This window comes from Molothrus ater, chromosome 1 (genome assembly GCF_012460135.2).
Source record: "Molothrus ater isolate BHLD 08-10-18 breed brown headed cowbird chromosome 1, BPBGC_Mater_1.1, whole genome shotgun sequence".
In the NCBI taxonomy this organism is placed as follows: domain Eukaryota; kingdom Metazoa; phylum Chordata; class Aves; order Passeriformes; family Icteridae; genus Molothrus; species Molothrus ater.
Genome location: NC_050478.2, coordinates 43,843,358 through 43,856,509, shown reverse-complemented (window position 1 = coordinate 43,856,509; position 13,152 = coordinate 43,843,358). Strand labels below are relative to the sequence as shown.

Here is a 13,152-nt window from a genome sequence, read left to right as displayed (position 1 = left end):
TCCACTGCAGTGGTCTCCCAGAGCAGGAGGCAGGGGCAGGAAGCTGTGAGGGCTGTGAATAGCCTTGGGCAGGACTGACTCCTTCTGAGCCACCAGGCTGTAACCCCAGGTGGGCTGTGCATGCAAACTGTGGGAACTGGGATCCTCAATCATGGTCTGAGCATGCTGGACTGCTGGGGTGTGCTGAGTGTTTTGTTTATATTCTCACAGTCAGAGGAGCCTGAGCAGTGTTTTCATTTTGAAGATGGTTTTTTTCATGTCTGTGTGTCTGTCCCTAAAGCCATCCTTAACATGAGTCTCAGAAGGGAAACCATGAACTACACATGGACAAATCTCCATCAAAACCTGCCTTGCTACAGGGCTACTTGTTCATAGCTCCCATCATAGCTCTTTTATTTTTGGTCCTCCAGGAGGACTGCTTATTTATTGTGGCCAATAGTACATGCAGTTTCACAGGGCTTTTCAGGAGTTTCATGGAGTTTGTCTGAAGGTTGCTCAGATTTGGCTGTTCTGTGATGTCTTTGTTCTAGGCTTTTTGTATATCTGTATTGACCACCCTCCTAGAGGGCAGTGTCTTCCACAGGGTGTTGTGCTCTCTTTGTTTGCTGTTTCATCCTCAGTTAAAACCCCTGAATGCCCCTTTCAGCCAGGGCTGAAAGATCTCATGGTGGGATATACACAAACCAAATCAAGGTGAAGCATGTATAATTTACACCCATAAAACTGTATTTACAACATTTAGAGCATGATAGTAGGAAACAAGAGTAGATACATGGACTACTTGCACTCAATGGAAGTACTGAAAGACTAATACTTGTCTTTAACGATCAGATCTTGTGCTCACTAGTTGAAAAAAGTCCACATTTAGCATCCCTGCTGTTGCCAAGAGATGTACCAGGCTGGATTTGGTATGCCCTGAGCATTTGTACCTCTGCACAGCTATGCATATACCAGCCAATTTTATAAATCACAGTGAATGTAAGAGGGACATATTGTTTATGTGTGCTGCACATATCTGTTTATGTGGACATATTGTTTACAAATAACTCCTGGAAAGTCATAACATTTTCCAGGAGGACCTGAAGCCATTACAGGAAGCAGCTTTAGCTGCATATTGCCTGTGGTGATTGTGTAGGCAAGTCAGATGTAGTAAGAAAGATCCCTGTGCGTAGTGTATCCCGGGCACCAGTCATTCTCAGGGAAGGGAAATTTGTGGTCATCTCAGATTGAGCTTATACATCTTTGGATAGCATGCATAGCAAGTATATGAGACTTGATTACAGTGTTGTTGTTTTTCAGAAACCATTTTGAATCAGATATTACCAGATACTTACAGCAACCTTAACTCACTGAGATCCTTGCAGTACCAACCCAGGTCGCAAGTCAGGAGTCCGATAGGATGTTGTCTGCAAGCCTGTAATACAATTCAGCTAAACTTGCTCTCTACTTCTAATTAACTCTGTACTATTCAGTACCAGAATGTGTGCTTGTCAATATAATTGGGAGAAGAACAGTGTCCTACTCTATTTTCCTGGATTTTGCAGTAGTTCACAGGCAGGCTTCCACTGATGTCCCTGCGTAGTGGGTCAAGCAGTTGGGATGCCATGGCTTCAGCAAATGGTAACCCTGTTGAGAAGCTTCAAAAGATCCATGTGTGAAAGAAAGAGTGAGAGTGCTTTAACAAATCTGTTATTTTTCTAGGCTGTCATTTGAGCACATGGTCCAGATTCCCCATTTGTGTGCAACGACTCAAGCTGCTTTAAACGGACCATGTAAATTGTTACTTCTGGTATAGGAATTCAGGAAAAACTGGTAAAGCACCATCTACCTTGTGTAATAGGACATTGCCTTTCTGCTGCTCATGACTCCATGATATAATTGATTTAGCAGTTGAAATACAACATTAAAAATAAATTATTAAATCTTTACTTATGAACACTTCATTAGAAAATTAATTTTCTAATGCCTATATAAATTGACATAATTCATTAACCCATCTGAGAATCTATATTAGTTATGCTTAACTTATCTGGGTGTATGAGGCAGGAAATCTTTATCAAGATAAATAAATTAACAAAATAAATTTTATAGTCAGTTAATTAAAGAGCAAATTACTGAAGAAACATAGACTTCTTATGCAGTATAATGTAGCCCTACTGATACTCAGGAAGCAAAGATCATCCTGTCACCTGACTTTTCTCTGTTCTCGATTTTGTGTAAATTCCTGAGAAATTGTATAATGTTAGATTTCTCTCCTGATCAATCCTGTGCCACCATGAACACATCTAAGGGTCTCTGTGCAGGCTTAAGTGCTGTTCAGCAGCAGCAAATGTCTGCCCTGCTGTTCCAATAGGCTGGCACTACAACATATTTGTCAATCTGCTAAATCTTTTGTTCTCCAGGACATCAGGAAAAGAAGAAACATGACTGTAAATGCTGTAGAGGCCTGGTGCCCTAAATGTGAGATTATCTGGCTGTACTAAAAATTAATTAACTGGAAGTAAGTTTTGGAGTAATGAAAGGTGGAATTAGCAAATAAATGCTTTGCAACCTGGTTAGAGTAAGTTTGAATTAATTTCTTTGTAACCTCATGATATAGCAGAATCTAATTGTGTGAGTACAGTATTCTGTTCATGAACTGAGGATTCTCTAGCAATGGCATTTGAAAAATTCAACCATTATGTGCTTAGCAAATTTTAAATCATACTCAATTTTTTGCACTTTTTGTTACTGTCATGCAGGCAAGGTCATCTGTTGTATTGTGAATTAAAATAATATTCCAAACAATTTCATTTTACAGTAAAGAACTTAAAATTTAGCTTATCAGGAGACATTAAAATATCATCTGTAAGGGGAAAAGCAGCTAAGTATTTTACACATAAAAAACTCTCCCTTCTTGGACAGAAATAATCAACAAAACTGTGTTTCTCCATAGAAACAGATTTAAAAAGAGCAATCAAATAACAATGAAATTGAAACTGCTTCAATGAAAGCTGTATTCCCAAGGCTCACTTTCTAACGTGGGAGGGAAATTGTGAGAATATATGGCTGAAGAACTTCCAAATGGCTGCATAGTGCTCTGACTTCAGACAGCTGCCAGGCACTAAACTGCTTGCTAGCAATTCGTGGCAAGTTAGAAGTGGAGCTAAATGGTAAAATATGTGAGTATTTTTGTTACCACTTTGAAGGACTAGTTTTGTCCTCTACAGAAAACCTGTGTCCTCAGTGACATGTAAATTAAGATTTGATTGAAGCTTGTAACATCAAATGAAGGTTGTGGAATAGTAAATGGCAGTCATCATAGCCTTTGAATGTCTGAGCTGTGTCTGGGATATCAAGTAAAGAAAGATCCAGCCTTGAGGCTTCAGGGCTCAACTTAGAGGTAGCATTCAAGAGTTTTTCAGTGAAAAAATTAATTCTCTTCTTTCTTATGCCAGTGTAATCACATCTGAGTGAGTTATAGCACCTTATCCTATGAGTTCATGCAGGTCATTATGCACTTGTGCTGTTTGCTGAGCTCTTGTTAAATATGCAGGGAGCACAGCACATGGGTATCTCCTGCCACTGTGTGATGTCTATTAAGTCCTTCTGTTTTACTTTATGGCCAGGTCAGGATGTGTTGTGTACCTCAGAAGATGCACTCTTTCATCCCAAAAATTCTGTAGTTGTCAATTTTATGTGATGGTTAAGGCTCAGAAATCAAAACCAGAATAAGATGAAGGGCTTTGGTATAATCATTGCTTGTCTCTATTAAATGACCTTGCAGGAGGTAATCTGGTGCAGGCAAGGGTGCAGCACTTTTATTGCTACCTGCTGCAAAACACAGCTTGGTGCATGGCCATGGTCGCTCTGGAAGGTGTGACCTCCAGAATATCAGCTCCTGCAGCTGCTGGCCTTGTGCATAGGGAGTCAAGGAGTTTGCTGGGCTTCCTCACTAGGAGACTGTATGTGCAGATGCTCAAGCTTTTTATAAAAGACTATTAGAGAAACTAGTTATTTGGAAATGTAAGCCTAAACTTTTCAGTACCCAAGAGGGTATTGTGTTAGGTCACCTCTGAGTGATAGCTCGTAGCTAATTCTGAAGAAACCTTCATGGCTTAAGCAGGGGTATGGAAAAAAGGGCTCTCTGCTGAGGCATGAGCACTACTCTCTACAGTGACAGTGGGGGCCAAAATACTGAGACCCCTTAACCAATGGGGGAAGCCTATCTTGGAGGCTAAATCCATGAGATTAAATCCTTGTACTGCTTTGCAGGAGTTTCCACTGCCTGTCAAGAAATTTCCCAAATCTATTATGCATACGTGATTTGACATTCTCTCTTCAAACTTGTCCTAGCAGGACTCAAAATGTTACACAAAAAAATCAGAATTACAAGTGCTCCCATGTTAAATGTAAGATAATGTAAAATATCTTATGGTAAAGACAGTGCTATCTCTCTACCTTATCATGGTCTTCTCACTTTTCAGTCCAGTTAATCATTGTTCATTGGAAAAACTTCAATTTATGCTACATTACTGATGTGCTCTAAAGAGACACTGTGCTTTTCAGGTTCACTAAGATGTTCTGCAGCTGGCTTTTCAAAACTGGCTTGAACATTCACAGTGCAGCAGCTGGTGCATTGTTCTTTATAGCCCAAGGTCATTAGATGGGAAAAAGCTTCATGTTGTACAGTTTTTTCCCCATGGAAGTTCTGCAGTTGGTCTCAGAGAAGTGGCAGCATTTATGATTTTCTTCAATTGAAATGTCAGGGCTGTAGTTCTTTGTTATTCCATGCTTTATGTCAAATCTAAATTCACAGGAGGCAAATTAAAGTTGGCTCCCATGTTTTCCCCAGTATCCCTGAGCCTGGCCTGGCCAGGCCACAAGTTCACCACCCCCTCTGCCCATGGGTGCTTCCCGCTGGAGATCCAGCCGATGGAGCAGAGTCAGAGCGGTGCCGGCAGCTGAGCCGAGAAGGGAGAGCCCCAGAGGCCAGGCTGGGTCAGGGCTCAGTCACTGCTGTGTGTGTGTCACTGGTAGCCCAGCACAGAGTGACCCCTCGCCACTGTCCTGGTGTCCCTTCCTGCCCTCACACACCCTGTGGTGACACTGCTGTTGTTGGGGCTCAGCCGACATTGCTGTGCCTCCAGCGCTGTGACACTGCATTCGTGTGTCAAGAAAATGAATGTGGCATTTTAAGGTGTTCTTAGCCAGGAAACTTAAAGTCAAGTGGTGGATATGGTTGCAATGTATTTCTCTGGGAGAATATTTTATAATGTATAGAGAACAGAATGCAGAGGGAGCCATGTGAAATAACCAATGGCCTGATGGTTCAGATGGTCCCCAATGGTGTGAGGGATGAAAGTTTGTGTTTCTGGTCTAAATCAGAGCAGACAGTCTGGTGTCCAGGAGGAGCAGCTGGCTTATTTTCAAACCTTTCTAGGCAAAACTTTTGTCAAACCTCTGTTTAACCTGACTTCTTGTTTGAACCAAGTTCATGTTTGCACACTCTTTCCCTGTAATATGCCTGATCATCTCTTTACTTAAGGGACACAACAGCTATAACTCACACCCTGTGATGCAGCTGGAGTCCCAGTAGCCATGTTACCAGGAAAACAGTTAAAAATCCAAGAGAATTAAATTAAAGTCCAACAAGATAAAAATTTTAATCTGTTTGCTTTCATAGCAGTCTATGCAATGACTAAAAATTATCACTCTGGACCAAAATATTTGGGTTTCATGACATTAAGCTGAGAAGACTTGGTGGTCTCTAACCCCCAGAACTATTTGAATGAAATGAAAAGGTTTCTTTCCAGAGGAGAGTAAACTAAAATCAGTTAGCTAGTTCAGTCAGGAACAGTGTGACTCTGCATTAATGCACTAGCAGAGCTCTTGCTTTTTTTCTCTTGTATTTGAGCTTTCCAAAAGGATAATGAGTGGGAGGGATACCCATGCACCTTCCAGTATTTTTATGCAGCCTAGAAAGCTTAGGCTTACCAAGGAAATCGCTGACAACAAATGCACATGGTCTGAAAACTAAAGGGGACTGTTGTAGCTTCCTCAGAGATCTCTTTTGTTCCAGAAAACCAGTGAGTCCCTTGGCACAAGGACTCTCAACCAATTTGGGTCCTGCTTTCCATCATACTGGGGATTGAGCAGCACTCTTTCCAATCCCATGAAACTCCCCATTCTCCTCCTTAACAATGTCACCACAATTTGCCTGGCACTAGAATTAACCTGTATTGCACCCATGGGGTTTTTTTCCTATTTTCTAACTGTGAGAGCTTGGAGTTGCTCAGATGAGACTCTGAAACCTGCACAGGCTTCAAGTCTGACAGGATTCAGTATAGGCCCTCAAGTTACCTCTATTATTTTATCTTTATTTTGTTTCAACCTAAGAAGACTAAGTACTATACAGAAATCTATTTTCACTGAGCCAAGAATTTCCAGTTCTTGAGGTTCCTAAAAAGCTTCAGATAGAAATTTAGTCCAAACTTTCTTTTTTGTTTGAACTGTGAACACTGCATTGATAACTTTAGTACTGAGTGACTGTGCAGTGACTGTTAGAGCATTGTGAATGCTGTTTCTGAGTGAATGAGACAAACCACGTGCACGTACCTATCAACAATCTCATTTCTCTCTTCTTTTATAAGCTATGAGCATGTAAGACAACTCCATCCGTGAACTTCTCACAGAATTTTTATATAGTGTATATAATTATCTGCTTCCTGTTTCAGAGCAATGAGAAGTAACCGAGCAAGTACAAGTAATCAAGCAGAGGCTGGTCAGTGGCTGTTAGCAGAGAAATGGGCTTTCTTAATGAAAAACTTTTCAATTAAGAAATTACAATCCTCGTTTTCCTGTAATTTCAGTTGTCTGGGCTGTTTCTAAATATTAGTTTTCAAGTGCTGAAAAGCAGGTCTTCATGGCTGTGACTTAGAGGGTTATAAGCTATCTAATACTTATATAGATACACAAATAAAAGAAATTAATTGCAAATAATTTTAAGACCATTCACATTAAATGCTTTTCTTCAAGCCAGCCTGTGGCAAAAGGTTTCTGCTGACATTGAGAAGATTTTGCTCAGCCCTGAGCTCCACAGCCTGAAAAGAATTAAGGATCTACTAATCTCTTTCCACTGTTTTCAATCATTAATTAAACTGAAAACAAGGGCTATAAATTATGGTGACCTTTGCAATAACTTATCATTTGTGGGATAAAAATGTGGTGCTGTGAAAGCACTGTGAATAATAAAAAATATATTAATAACTTACTTGGAAACCAGCAAGCAAAGTGTAAATTGCTTTCTGCTTGGTATCAAATTTTCATATAAGGTACTGTATAATGGAAACTTTCTGTCTTGTTAAGATTCAGATGACCTAAAAATAATGCTACCCCTTCACCTCTGTATTTTTTGTCATCTCAGCTGACAAATGTGATTCTACTAGATTTAATCAGCATTTTATAATGACTTCTACAGAAAATAGAGCCTGTTGGTTTTCCCTTGTTGGCCTCCAAAATGTATAAGGAACAATGGGTCAATTTGTTGGAGTAAGAAATTGCTAAAAATGTAACAACCCTAAAAAACACATTCTGGTGGTACACGCATTCTCTACCTAATGGAATTTTCATTTTTATGCCTCTTCAACTAGGTTTTTGCAACAAACACTGAAGGAACTGCACCACCTGTATAAATTTTCAGACCATCATTTTGTAGACCAAAGATCTTCCGTAGTTCCTGAGGCAGCTATACCATTTCACGAGCCTGATTAAAATTTCCCTCTCAAAATTTTCCTTTTGGTGAGAACACAGTGAGGTCTTCATGGCCTTTGGCCACTCTTCACCTCAAAGATGCTGAGAAACAACTGGTGGAAATGTATTTCTTTTGTGCTAGTTGCATGTCTGCTAGAAATATAGTGGAGGGCAGATAGGTACCAATTATCTATGTGGGACATGGAGTTCTCCACGTCACTGATCTGTGCTAAATACTCAAGCATGGCCTCGAGGTGCAGAGCTTTGGGTCCTGTAGACAGTTCCCCATTTTCCTGATTCCCAAGGACATAATGAGAAAGTTGTTCTTATGATCACTTGAAAGCTCTAGATACCAGGTGACACTAAGCTTCTATGTAATCTCTCTTCATCCTTGTATATGGAATAGCTTAAACTTCATCTAATTTTGATAGAAGAAGATAAAAAAAAATCTCCCTTGGACTAGATCTTTTCCCTTGGCTTCACTTCTCAACTAATGGTGGAAGATGGAGTGGAGATTCATAGTTGATGCTTCAACCACTGAATTACTTGTCAGTGATTTTTTTTCCCTAGAATAAAGAACTGTTTCCTCAGTGAAGATACCATATTTATCACAGTTCTGCAAAACTCACTGCTTTTCAGCAGACCACAGACAAAAGATATGAACACCATAAGAAGCCTGAATTTTAGTTTTTGTTCATCTGTCCTTTGTACCTTCTTTACTTGGATGCTGTCTGACTATAAAGACAGTTTTGCAGTTCTTCAGCAGTGATGGTGGGCAAAGAGGGAAACAGGCAAACATTTCTGACAACTGTCCATGCATGTCCACAGTACAGAGAGAAAACAGCTTTCAAACTCAGCTTCCAACTCCCTGCGAGTTTGACAGGAGGATTCAGAAGGCCCGTTTTCTTTCCTATATTTTAGTTCCTGCTGTTGAGGTGGCCCTTTGCACTGTGGATGCCAACTTTGGTGTTTGTATGTCATTCATAGTTCCCCAAGGGGAAGCTCACAGGGTGGCTGCATCCAGATGGGCCTGCCAAGTAATCCTGGCTACTCAGCAGGGTGCCACCTTCTGTGAAGTGACAAGGACCTAAAGAGATGAAGAGGGAAAGCAGTGTGAGTCCGTCCCAGGAGGTGAAGATGCAAGTCCTTTTCTCTGTTGAAATTGTCCTTGAAGGGAAAGTGCAGATGAAGCTGCACCATGAAGCAGATGTTCGGATCATGGTGTCAGATGAATGCTGCTCTTTTTAAGGTCAGTTTTACTCTTGACACAGCCCAAAGGTGCATGTAGCTGTCAATTGTTTCTTTTGAAAATTTGTTCCGCTTCAGTGAGTTGGAGAAATTCCTTGTTCTAGCAAAGTCCCAAAATAACAGATGGCTCATATGTCAGGCATCAGCAAATCCTGAAGTTGTGGGTATGACCCCTGTCCATGTCCTGTTGAAAAATCTTCATCTTGTAATTTTCAGGATTAGGGTTTTCTGTAACAGGACCAAAGGTGTAAGTTCCACTCACTGTTTTGGACTTTAAAGCTGTAATGTAAAATCTCAAAAGTAATGGAGATTTAGTGTTCTTCATTATGTTTTGGAAAACATTTATGCTGAGAAATTGTAACTTCCTGAGTGCTCAGTTAATGAGGCTGGGCAAAGCTAAACTGTGCAATTAAGTATTTGAGCCTTCATCATCCATATAAGTGAAAGTGCTCTGAGTGATTTTGGGTGACAGCAGGATTAAGGGCATATGGCTTGAGGATGACATCTTGTCAGACTGCTATGAACCTGTATTTTGGGCCAGCATGGAGGATAATACCATATTTTGATTGAAATGAAACAGGTCCTGCAGGTATTAGGGTAAATTGTGGTCAAAACCAGGTCAGGTTTTTTTTTTCCTTTTGTTTTGTTTTGTTTTTGTAAGTGTCTGCAGCCCCATAGATCATGAAATTTTTGATGGTTATCAGCATGAAACTGCACTTGGCAATAGTATTTTCACCAGTTTTCATCAAGGTTTCACGCTCATCCAGCATTTCTAAAGTGAGTGTTAAGGCTTTATGATTCAATATGAGAGCAAAAATACTGAAGAAAGAACACCCTTTAAAAAGTGGCAGGAATCAAGTGGACATTATACCATGTGCTTACTCAGCATCTCCTAACCAGAGTGTTCCGTGAGAGCTGGGGAATTTTTTGAGCTGGTCTGTTTGCCAGTGCTTCTTCATCATGAGTCACTGCAGCTGGTTCTCAGTGCTCAGCCCTGCTGCACAGAAATCAAAGCCAGGGAATGGAGCCGGGCCTCCCATGCTGGGGACTATTTCCAACTGTCTGGCCAAGGAGTAGGGTAACTGTGGAATATGCTGACAAAGCAGACTGGGGGCTAGGTATGCTAATAGGGGTTAATGCTATAGCTGATGGCTGAGGGAGGCCCAAAGAACTTTGTATTGCTTGTGAAGCTGTTGGCATTCCTTCTTTCATACAGATTTTTCTCATGTAATCCCATGCTCTGATATGCGGGCTTGATGTATCATCTCAATAATGTGGGAAGGCTGGGGAAATTCAGTAAAATGGCTATATTTCAGTACAGTGTGTGTCAAGGGAAGGATGTCAGTCAATCACAGGCTGGAAAAAGCGAGCAATGTCTTATCTCTGTATGAGACTGAAATTCTTAATGTCCCTGTGTGAAGAACTGTGCCTCCATTTTCAGGCACTTTACTCCCTTGAGCAGCCACATATTTAACCTGTGTTGAGTGCAAGTGTAAATCTTGATGTATTTCGCAGTGGAGAGCCCTTTCCAGCAGAAAGGAAGAGATGAGATGAAACAATAACAGATACTGCCTGAGATCTGCTGGACCAATGAAGCAATTAAAATTATGCCATTGAATTAACAATTTTTACACAAAGAATGTGTTTAGGAGATTGCTGTGGCTATGAAAAATATTTAAAACCATTCATTTAAATTTTTTGTTTATTTGGTCTGCTGAAGCACTAGTTCATGAAACGACCACTGTTCTGAAGTGAATCAGATCACTTTTCACTTAGAAGAGGTCTCAGGAATGTCTCACTGAACTGATTAGTCATCTTTATCCAACATAAGAAATATTTCTCCTTGTAGCGGTAATAGTGATTTGGAGTCATACTGATTGCTAGCGGAGATAACAAAAAAATTTTGAGATAGACCAGCATCTGAATGAAGATGGCTGGTATCCTTTCCCACCTTATATTATTCTTATTAGTCTCTGCATGGCTGATGTCAAACCCATAATTTTCAGGTAGTCTATGCAAATTTATTAAGAATGATTATGTAAGTAAGGTTGCTTTCCTCTTTGTGATGGTCTCATCCTGGCATAGTCAGATCACATTGACACAGCTGTGTGAGGAGGCAGCAATGGTAACACTGGTTTGCATCTATTCCAAGAGTGGTAGCATCTGTTTGGTGATTAGCTAAAGGATTTTGGCTGTCAGAGCTGTCAATCTGACACCTTTGATGAGCACTAAAATAAATCTGTTCTACCAGAAACTGTTCATTTTTTAACCTGCTTTTGATTTGCTTGACTCTTTGTGTCCTTGCCGATAACTACTAGAAAGGCTAATGCATTATAAACTCTGAAAAGGGAAGCAAGCGGCTGTCATTTTTTTACACAACAGATGTTCCTGATCAGGAATCAGACAAAGGATCTCATCACTCTTCCTCTGAGCAATTTAATTTGTCTGTTCCACAGCATACCAGCCACCTCCTATCTAGTCACTGATGTGCCCAAGTCCTACTTCATTTCAGGATCAGTTCATTTAATCTTACAGAATTATTAAGTTTTTTTCTGTGCCAGGGCAAAGAGAGTGGAAAAAAGGAAATTGCTTCATTGCTTATGTTGTCACCAATGATGCATCATAATGAAAAATAACAAATGCCTATTTCAAAAATAGGAAGCCCAAGTACTACATCTTAAGAGAACTAGAAAGTAATCTATGAACACTTTTTTTTAAGAAATAGCAATATGGATTTAATGATGTTTCTTTAGAAGTTTTAAGAATCAGAGGTAGGAATAAACGGTGTATAACCCATCAGATTCTTGTGATGCAACTTAGCAGGATGGAAAAATTTATGTATTTTTAAGAAAAGCTGTTGCTTTGGATTCAGTTCTCCACTCCTTAATTATGCAAATTATCTGAAATGAGTAATTACTGGCGGTGTTACACTCTTTTCCATTTAGTTTGATGAAACGGTATCACTCTGCCGCTGTTTTGTAGTGATGGATGGGTACTGCTGGAGATGTAAATTCCGTAGTTATTCTATAGTTTATTTCCCAGTTATTCTGCTAAAGACTTGCTGGAAGGGAGAGGCAAGGGAAGGTGGTCTTGTGCTTGTGGTCAGCCCAGCATAGAAAGGGCAGCTGCTACTGACAGTACAAACAGGACTGGCCATGGCCACAGTCCCAGCTGTCAGTCCTAGTAAATGAGTGTCTTAGTTTGGAAAGACAGGCATCTGTTAAGGAAGGTAGGACCCTCCCCTGAAATGGAAAATGTAAACCCCCTCCCTCTGAATTTGAATTTAAGGGGCTCTCAGGCAAAAATATGGGAGCAGTAATAACAGTTCTTTAATAGGAAAGAAAATAAAAAGATAAAATAAGCAATGAAGTAAACTAAAACAACACTGACAGATTCAGAACACAACCTGACACTCTGTTGGTCAGGGTGCTGGTAGCAGTCCAATTGGAAATGTGGCTGCAGGGCTCCTGGAGTGTCAGGTGTGGTTCTGCTGGAGCAGTGATCCTGTAGAAAGGTATAGTCTTCCTCTGAAGATCCAGTGGAAGAGGCAGCTGTTCCTCTGGGAAATCCAGTGGAGAGGCTGTGCTCGTATTCCAGAATCTCAAGATTATATCCAGGTAGGAATGCTTGGCTCGTCCCTCTGGGTGGAGCATCTCACAATGGGATGCTGTAGTTCTTATCAGTCATGCAGTGACATTCAATAGCCTGTTATCAGTAGATGTCCACCACAGAGGAAGGATTGGGTGTGGAAGAGATATAGAAAACTGCCCATTTAACAGAAGACAATTGCCATAATGATGGCAAATAGAATACAATTTTCTGGAAGGGAAATGTGACCTCTTTTCGATGTGACAGGTGGACAGGACAGAAGTGATCCGAACCTGCATAAATCCCGTCTTCTCCAAGCTGTTCACAGTGGACTTCTATTTTGAAGAGGTGCAGCGACTGCGGTTTGAGGTCCATGACATTAGCAGCAATCACAATGGGCTGAAGGAAGCAGATTTCCTCGGTGGCATGGAGTGCACGCTTGGACAAGTAAGTGCCAGTGGCATTTTCCCCCTTGTTGCTCGTTTTTTGTATATAGGTGAAATATGTTCTTTGTTGAGTGACTGATGGGTGAGATTTGTGGCAAAATTCTTAATTGGTGCTTTGAATGGGATAATTGAGAACTTC

The 13,152-nt window shown here is 40.6% G+C and overlaps 1 protein-coding gene across 3 annotated transcripts in view; it reads left to right on the top strand.

Moving 5' to 3' along the window:
• The window catches only part of CPNE4 (copine 4), a 230,158-nt gene that overhangs the window by 105,505 nt on the left and 111,501 nt on the right, over positions 1–13,152 (top strand). For all 3 annotated transcript variants that reach the window (XM_054518626.1, XM_036398756.1, XM_036398747.1), the window contains one exon: positions 12,835–13,014. In XM_054518626.1, coding sequence (XP_054374601.1) covers positions 12,835–13,014 — 180 coding nt within the window. The remainder of the gene's footprint in view (positions 1–12,834; positions 13,015–13,152) is intronic.